This window comes from Nannospalax galili, unplaced genomic scaffold, assembly GCF_000622305.1.
Source record: "Nannospalax galili isolate Female #2095 unplaced genomic scaffold, S.galili_v1.0 scaffold568, whole genome shotgun sequence".
In the NCBI taxonomy this organism is placed as follows: domain Eukaryota; kingdom Metazoa; phylum Chordata; class Mammalia; order Rodentia; family Spalacidae; genus Nannospalax; species Nannospalax galili.
In genome coordinates this window covers 2,671,784-2,680,718 of record NW_008359441.1, presented here as the reverse complement: position 1 = coordinate 2,680,718, position 8,935 = coordinate 2,671,784, and the positions used below count along the sequence as shown (strand labels likewise).

General features: G+C 40.3%; 1 protein-coding gene across 8 annotated transcripts in view; it reads left to right on the top strand.

The window, feature by feature from the left end:
* Window positions 1-8,935, top strand: part of Zfp1 (ZFP1 zinc finger protein) — a 52,539-nt gene that overhangs the window by 30,449 nt on the left and 13,155 nt on the right. For 6 of the 8 annotated variants that reach the window (XM_008822962.3, XM_029558609.1, XM_029558607.1 and 3 more), the window contains one exon: window positions 7,809-7,864. The exons of the other annotated variants lie outside the window; for them this stretch is intronic. In XM_008822962.3, coding sequence (XP_008821184.1) covers window positions 7,850-7,864 — 15 coding nt within the window. In that variant the 5' untranslated portion in view covers window positions 7,809-7,849. The remainder of the gene's footprint in view (window positions 1-7,808; window positions 7,865-8,935) is intronic. 8 annotated transcript variants of the gene reach the window in all.

Here is an 8,935-nt window from a genome sequence, read left to right as displayed (position 1 = left end):
CCTAAATGTTGTACCTCATCCACTGGACCCCAAAAAGACCACCAAGGACCCAACACACCAAAATGCAAAAGCAAAGGTTTATGGTTTATTAGGGCTTAAGCTCGGGCTCTCAGACCTCACCAACTCAAAGGATCCATGCTGAGAGCCCAGAGTAAGGGAGAGTGGAGCCTTTTATAGGTTTAGACAAAAGGGGGGGGCGGAGATACCAAAGATACATTTTGGTTGGTTCAAGGAGCCCCCGCGCGCCAACATAATTTTAAACCGATTGGATGTATAAGATGAAGCCCTGGAAGTTTCTTATTGGTAGGTGCTATTCTCGGGGCTGTGGAATGTGCTGACTGTTAACCTGGGGGGCCAGGAGTCTCTGTTTTTACCTTATAGGGCAGTTTTTATGCTCGGGCTTGCTTAATCTATAGTTTCCTGGAAGGGGGATGGGGAATAGCAGGCAGGGGTCAGGGTATGTCTAGGCATGTCTAAAGCAGCAGCCAAGCATTTTACAGAAGCTAAAAGAGCAATTAGTGGGGGTCTGGAGGGATTGGGGGGTAGCGGGTGAATGAAGAGGGTCTCAGGGTTCTACACCATACATAAAGCCGTCTTTATACCCCCCTCCTCCTTCCCTCCTTCCCCTTTCAGATCCTCCCATAGCATCCCCCACCACTGGAGTTCATACATTCTATCATTTGTATTAAGACCTATTATGTAAAGTTAGTGTCCTGAGATGTCCCTCAGTGCAAGTTCATCTACTGTGATCTAGTCAACTTTCTAGAATCTCTCTCTTCAAAATAGCTCTTTCTCACTCAGCAGTAATCAGCTACCAATAATTCTTCGACTAAGATTGGGTCTTGTTCATTTCCACAGTTCTGTGCTGGGTTTTTGTCTACCTAAGTTTGCGTGGGTCTTGTGCATGTTGACACTATTGCTGTAGGTTTGTATGAGAAGGGTCCCAGGTGCCTGTAGGGCCAATTCCATATGGTCATACACCCTCTCCCTGGCTCTTACAATCTTTCTGCCCCTTTTTCTGCAATGGTCCCTGAGCCCTGGGTGGGTGGACCTCAATATAGGAGTCCTGTCCAAGGACCCATACTCTGCCAACACTTATTCTCTGTGTTTTGGCCATTTGTGGCCTTTTGTGTTCCTGGCCCTTGGTTGCATGAGAGAGCTTTGTTGATGAGAATTGAAAGATGCATTAGTGTCCTCTTCATCCCTTGTTCTATGTTCCATGAATCTTAGGTTTAGAGATTGCATTGTAGATGTGCCACTTAGGCTTGGGCAGTTTACAGAGAATCTCTGTGACGAATGGTGTAACTCTGTAACTCAACTCTCTGTTGAAAAGCTACTTTGAAGTGGTACAACTCTGTAATAATCTCTGTCTGTTGAAAAAGAAGCTACTTTGATGTGTGGTGACTGAGATACTTGTTTATAAGAATTTGGTGCTAGGATCCACAAATGAGGGAGAACATACCTCTTTTGTTTTTCTGAGTCTGTGTTACTTCACTTAGTATAACACTTTCTAGATTCATACATTTACCTGCAAATTTCATTATTTCATCTTTCTTTACTGCTGAGTAGAACTCCATTGTGTAAATGTACCACATTTTCATTAACCACTCGTCAGTTGAGGGGCACTTAGGCTGCTTCCATCTCTTAGCTGTGTGGAAACAGCAGCAACAAACATAAGGTTGTACAAGTGTCTCTGCAATAGGATGAGTCCTTTGGGTGTATGCCAAGGAGTGGTATAGCTGGGTCATATGGTAGGTTCATTTTTAGTTTTTTAAGAGTTCTTCACACTGCTTTCCATAGGGGTTGCACAAGCTTCCAATCCTACCACAGTGAATGAGCGTTCCCCTTTCTCCACATCCTCGCCAGTATTTGGTATCATTTTTTCTCTTGAACTTAGACAGTCTGGGATAAGGTGAAATCTTAAGATGGTTTTGATTTGCATTTCCATAATTACTATGTTGAACACCAAGATGTTTCTTAGCCATCTTTATTTCTCCCTTGACGAACTCTGTTTAGATCTTTGCCCATCTTTTAATTGGGTGATTTGTTTGCTTGCTTCTTTGTTTTTTGAGTTCTTTGTATATTCCAGATGTTAAACCTCTATCAAATGGGTCACTGGTGAAGATTTTTTCCCACTCTGTGGGTTTTCTCTTTACTTTCTTAATTATTCTTTTGTTGTACAGAAACTTTTTAGTTTAATGAGGTCCCACTTGTTGATTGTTGACCTTAATTCCTGAGCAGCTGGTGTCTGATTTAGAAAGTCTTTTCCTATACCTATATTTTGTAGGTTACTGCCAATGTTTTCTTCTAATAGTTTCAGAGTTTCCAGTTCCACATTGAGGTCTTTGAGCCATTTGGAGTTGATGTTTGTGAAAGGTGAAAGATAAGGATCTAGTTTCATTCTTCTACAGGTGGAGATCCAGTTTTGCCAGCACCATTTGTTGAAGATGCTCTTTCCTCCATTGTGTGTTCTTGGCACCTTTGTCAAATATCAGGTAGCTGAAATTGAGTGTACTCAGGTGTGGGTCTTCATTGATGTTCCATTGATTTATGTGTCTATTTTTGTGCCAGTACCATGCTGTTTTTATGACTATACCTCTGTAGTATACTTTGGGATCTGGTATAGTAATCCCCCCAGGATTGCACTTTGTTCTCAGGGTTGCTTTGGCTATCTGGGGTCTTTTGTGCCTCATATGAATTTAAGGATTTTTTTTCCCCCTAATTCTGTGAAGTATGTCATGGGTATTTGATTGGGGTTGCATTGAATCTAGATATTGCTTTTGGTAGGATGGTTATTTTCACAATATGAATTCTTCCAATCCATGAGCATGGGAGGTCCTTCTCCTGGTGTCTCTCTTAATCTCTTTCTTTAAAGATTTAAAATTTTCATTGTAGAGATCTTTGATGTCTTTGGTCAGGTTTATTCTGAGATTTTTTGGCGGGGGGGAGACTACTGTGAAAGGGAGTGTTTCCCCATACTCGTTCTCCTATTGCTTGTTATTGGTCTATAAAAAGGCTACTGATTTTTGTAGATTAATTTTGTAACCTACCACTTTCCTGAAAATGTTGATCAGTTCTAGGAATGGAATTTTTGGGATCTCCTGGGTATAGTATCATATCATCTGTGAAAAGGAATAATTTGACCTCTTCTTTTTCAATTAGTACTCCTTTAATTTCCTTCTCTTGTCTTACTGCTCTAGCCAGAGTTTTAAGCACTATATTGAAAAGGAGTGTCCTTGTCCGATTTTTATGAGAATGCTTCCAGCTTTTTTCCATTTAGAATGGTGTTGGCTGTGGGTTTGTTATCATATATGGCTTTAATTATATTGAGGTATGTTCCCTCCAGTCTGGTTCCCTTTAGAACTTTTATCATGAATGCATGCTGAATTTTGTTGAAAGCCTTTTCTGCATTTGTTGAGATGTGGTTTTTACCTTTGAGTCCATTTATATGATAATGTTTATTGACTTGCATCTCTGGAATAAAGCCTGCTTGATCATGGTGAATGGTCTTATTGATGATGTACATCTATATGTGGTTTGCAAGTATTTTGTTGAGAATTTTTACATCTGTGTTCATTAAGGATATGGATCTATAGTTTTCTTTTTTGGTTGTGTCTTTCCCTGGTTTTTGATGCTGGCTTCATAGAAGGAATTTGGGAGTTTTCCCTCTGTTTCTATCATTTTGAATAATTTAAGTAGTGATTGGTTGGAGGTCTTATTTAAGTGTTTGGTAGAATTCTGTTGTAAATCCATCTGGGCCTGGGCTTTTTTTTTTTATTTTTTTTAGTTGGGAGGTTTCGTATTACTGTTTCAATTTCCTTATATTTTATGGGTCTGTTTAAACTGTTGATCTCTTCTTGGTTTAACTTTGGTGGTTCCATGATTTTAGATATCCAACCATTTCTTTTAGGTTTTCAAATTTAAGAGAGAATAAGTTTTTAAAGTATTCCCTTATAATGTTCTGGATCTTTTGGGTGTCTGTTGTGATGTTTCCCCTTTCATCTCTGATTTTATTTGGATTTACTCTTTCTCTGTTTTGGTTAACTGGGCTAAGGGTCTATCTTGTTTAGCTTTTCAAAGAACCAGTTCTTAGATTCATTGATTCTTTGTATTGTTTTGTTTCTATTTCATTAATTTCTGCTCAGATTTTTATTATTTCTTCTCTTCTGGGTTTGGGTTTCATTTGTTTTTGCCTTTCCAGAGTCTTGAGTTGCACTTTTCAGTCATTTATTTGTGTTATTTCTGATTTTTTAAGGCGCTTAGAGCTATATACTTCCCTCTTAGGAATGCTTTTAAAGTGTCCCAGAGGTTTTGTTGTGTTGTATTGTCCTTTTTGTTGAATTACAAGAATAATTTTATTTCTTAATTTCTGCTTTGACCCACTCATCATTCAGGAGTGTGTTGTTTAATCTCCATGAGTTCATGTCACTACACAACTAGGGCTTCTTCCAGTGTTGATTTTAAGTTTTATTGTACTGTGGTCTGATAGAATGCATGAAATTATTTCAATTTTTTTTGTATTTGTTGAGGTTTGTTTTGTGCACCAGTATGTGATCAGTTTTTGAGAAAATTCCATGGGGTGCTGAATAGAAAGTATGTCCTTTGGTGCTTGGGTAGAATATTCGAAAGATGTCTGTTAGGTCCATTTGATGTATGGTATCATTGAATTCAGACGTCTCTCTGTTTATTCTTTGTCTGGTTGACCTGTCTAATGGAAACAGTGGGGTATTTGAAGTCCCCTACTATTACTGAGTTGGGGTTAATCTGTGTCTTAAAGTCCTGTAGTGTTTTTATGAATTCAGGTGCACCAGAGCTTGGTGCATATTTGTTCACGATTGTAATATCTTTGTGGTTAATTGTTCCTTTGACCAGAATGAAGTGACCCTCTTTATCTCTTCTTACTGGTTTTAGTTTGAAGTCTATTTTGTCAGATTTTAGAATTGCAACCCCTGCCTGTTTCTTAGTGCCATTTGCTTGAAATATTCTTTTCCATCCTTTCACCTTAAGGTAGTGCCTATCCTTGAAGATGAGATGGGTTTCTTGCAGACAACAAAAAGATGAGGGGGGTTTTTGTATTTTGGTTTTTTTTTTTTATATTTTATTATTTCAATTTTATGTGTATGCGTGTATTGCCTGAATGTAGGTAAGTGCACCCATATCATGCAATGCCCGTGGAGGACAGAAGAGGCTGTCGGATCCCCTGGAACTGGAGTTACAGACAGTTGTTAGCTGCCATGTGGGTGCTGGGATTCGAACCTGGGTCTTCTGCAAGAACAGTCAGTGTTCTTAACCACTGAGCCCTCTCTCCAGCCCCGGGTTTTGTTTCTTAATACATTCAACTAGCCTGTGTCTTTTGACTGGGGAGTTCAGTCCATTGATATTTAAAGTTATTATTGAAAGATGTGTATTGTTTGCCATCATTTTGATTACTGTTCCCATTCTTTGTCTAATTTTGTTTCCACAATTACACCTTCATTTAGTTTCTTTCTATTGCCCCTGGAGTATAGTTGTTCCTTTCTCCATTCTTTTTATTGTTTCAAGTATTTTTTGAAGGGTTGGTTTTGTGGATATGTATTCTTTCAGCCTATTTATGTCATGGAAGATTTTTCTTTCCCCTTAACTATAACAGACATTTTTGCTTGGTAAATTATTCTTGGTTGGCATCTATGGTCATTTAGAACTGGAAATACCTTGGTCCAGGCTCTTCTTGCTTTCATAGTTTACATTGATAAATCAGCTGTAATTCTGATGGGTTTTCCTTTATATGTGAGTTTTTCTTTTGCAGCTTTTAGTATTTTCTCTTTGTTATGTACATTTAGTGTTTTTACTATGATGTGCCGTGAGGAGTTTCTTTTCTGGTCCTATTTAGTGTTCTATGTGCTTATATTTGTATGGGAATGTCTTTCCTTAATTTTGGGAAATTCTCTTCTACAATCCTGTTTAAGATCTGGTCAGTACCGTTAACCTGAAATTCTTCTCCTTCCTCTATGCATATGCTATATAGATTTGGTCTTTTCATGGTGTTCCACATCACCTGCATGTTCCATTCCTGTGTTTTAAATTTTTTTTTTTGTACTCTTTACTTAAGCAGTCCAGTTCAACTTTACCTTCCAACGTTGATATTGTTTTCCATTTCATTCATTCTAGTGGTGAGGCTTTCTCCTGTTGTTTCAAATCAGCTTACTGAGTTTTTCACTTCCTTCTTCATTTCAACCTGAATTTTCTCCTATGTTTTTGTGTATTTTGTGAACTCAGTCAGAAGTTTATCCCTATCTTCTTTTAATTCTTTGTGTGTTCTTTAAATTTGTTGAATTCCTTGATCATGTTTATAATTGTTCTGTTAAATTCTGTGTCTTGGGTTACCTCTAGGGGGTTCTCCTTGTAGAACTCTTCTACAGTACTGGTGGAGTTTGGTGGGAACAAACTGTTTTGGTTTTCCATATTATTTTTCCGTTGCGATTTTGGCATGTGAATTTCTTTTGTTGTTTGTGATTCTCATATGAAATTCAAGCCTTCTTTTGTTGAGTTGAAGTCTGCTTCTATTTGAATTATTGGTGTGCTTTGGTTGTTTTCTTATTGGGTATGTAAAGCTGGTTGGTCTAGGTTTCATGTTCACTCATTTTATTTTGGGGGGAACTGATAGCTTCAGATCAGCTACTCAGGAGCTCCCACAGAAGCCCAAGTCAGGCTCCAGTCAGGTACATCAGGCTTCCTTCTAACGTTTGGACCCCTACTAGTGGGTACTCAAGCACAATTTGGGAAGTTCGCTAAGGGGAGGCCTGATTTAGCACCCTCAGGTGGTCTGCTAAGGTCTCAGCTCTTGCTTTAGGACAGAGAGGTCTGCCCCTGGTAAAGTAGGAGCTGCCTCACGTAATCCCAGTCAGGGGTTGGGCCCTGCATGATTTGGGCAAGGTCACCTCCACAAGGAGACTGGTTCCAGGCACTCTCAGGAGGTCTGAAGGGTCAGCCCCTACCCTACTGTAAGGCAGAGAGGTCTATCCCTGGGTCATAGGAGGGGGCCTCAAGTAATCCCAATTAGGGTGTTAGACACTGTGCAGTTTGGGGAAGCTCATCACGTGGAGGCCTGATCCAGGCACTCTCGGGCAGTTTGCTGAAATCTCAAGCCAAGAGCACATTTTTATATCTGCAGCATCTGTAGTAGTACACCCTGAATCATTCAGGATACTAGTAGTTTTGTTTCATTTTGGATTTTTGTTTGGTTAAGCAAGGTCTCACCATGTAGTCCAGGCTAGCCTGGAATTTAGAGTCCTCCCTCAGCCTTCAGAGTGCTGGAATTACAGTGGTGGGTTACCACACTACCACATCCAGGTTTTTTTCTTTTTCTTGGCCAGTTTGGTGAAGATTTTACCATTATTGATCTCTTCACATACCAGCTTTGGTTTCGTTGCATTTCTCCATTGTTTTCCTGCTTCAGGTTTATTGATTTTCATTCTTACCTTTATTGTTTCCTTCCTATGATTGATTTGGGTTTAATGCGCTTGGGGGCAGGGCAGTGGAAACTGAGGCCATTAAGTGAAGCCTTTCTGAGGTAGAGTTTAATGCATACCTGGTGTGGTGGCTCTCTTCTGTAATCCCAGCACTTGGGAGCCTGAGGCAGAAGTATCATGATTTTGAGGCTATCATGAGCTAGTGAGACCCTGTCTCAAAAAATAAGATAAGTGGTTTAGTGTTGTAAACGCTTTAGTTACAGTGTTCTCAGATGTATTTTCCAGGTGGTTGTAGTGATTTCTAAAAAAATTCTGAGTGTGAGGCAGGTCCGATCGTTATATGTCTTTCTTTTATTCCAGTTCTGCCTCTGTGCTTCTGTGCCTTCACCCCAACTGCAGAAATGATTAAATCCCAGGTAAGTCATTTGTTTATTCCAAACTTTGTTTTCTATTGTAGTTTGGAAATTTATATGTATCCAGAAAGTGGAGAGCAGAGTAGACTTGGGCAGGAAGGACGGCTCAGTGGCTTTGAGACCACTTGCTGCACAAGTTTAGGGACCTGAGTTTGGGTCCCAGCACCCCTCTAAAGAATCTGGGTGTTGCTCTAGGTCGGTAACCCCAGCACTGTGAGGGGCAGAGCCAGGAGGATTGCTGGGGCTTGCTGGACTAGCCTAACTCCAGGCTCAGGGAGAGGCTCTGTCTCATGGGACTAAGACAGCGTGCTAGAGCTGGGCATGGTAGTGCATGCCTGTAGGCCCAGCACTTGGGAGGCAGAGGCAGAGGCAGGTGGATCTCTGTGGTGAATTCAAGGCCAGCCTGGTTTACATAGCGAGTTCCAGGCCAGCTGGGGCTACAGGGAGACCCTGTTTCAAAAAGACCTGGAAAAAAAATAAAAGCATGCTAGAGCAGGACACCTGATGTCATCCTCTGACCTCCGTGCTTGCACAAGTGCATGCCTCCAAGTACCTACACACAAATAAAATTGAGTTTGGCTCAAGGAAAATATAGTAAGCTAACAGATCAATACCAGCTATCAAGGAGCAGTTTGATTGTCTTACATTGATTATGAATACCAGTGCCTTGGTTCTCTACATGTGTCTGAGCCAACTCTGTGGGTCTTCATTTTAGAACTCAGTAAATATGTTTACATTTCCCTCTGTCCTCCTGGGTGTGGGGGCCATTAATCCCAGCAAGCAGAGGTGAGGGGCATTTCTGTGAGATTGAGGCCAGCCTGGTCTACATAGTGAGTTCCAGGAGGCCTGGGACTAGGGAGACCAGGTCAACAAAACAAAGGCATTCCCCTTTGTTCCTCACAGGCATCACTGTTCTTGCTTCCCAGAGCTTGTTTGTGTATGTTTACAAATATAAGGTGGCATGTGAATAGACTGTTCTGTTTATATGTTTCATGTTTTAAATTTATAGATTTAACTTCTTAGAGGATTTATAGAAAAATTGAACAAAAGTATAGAGTGATCCTACATAGTTCC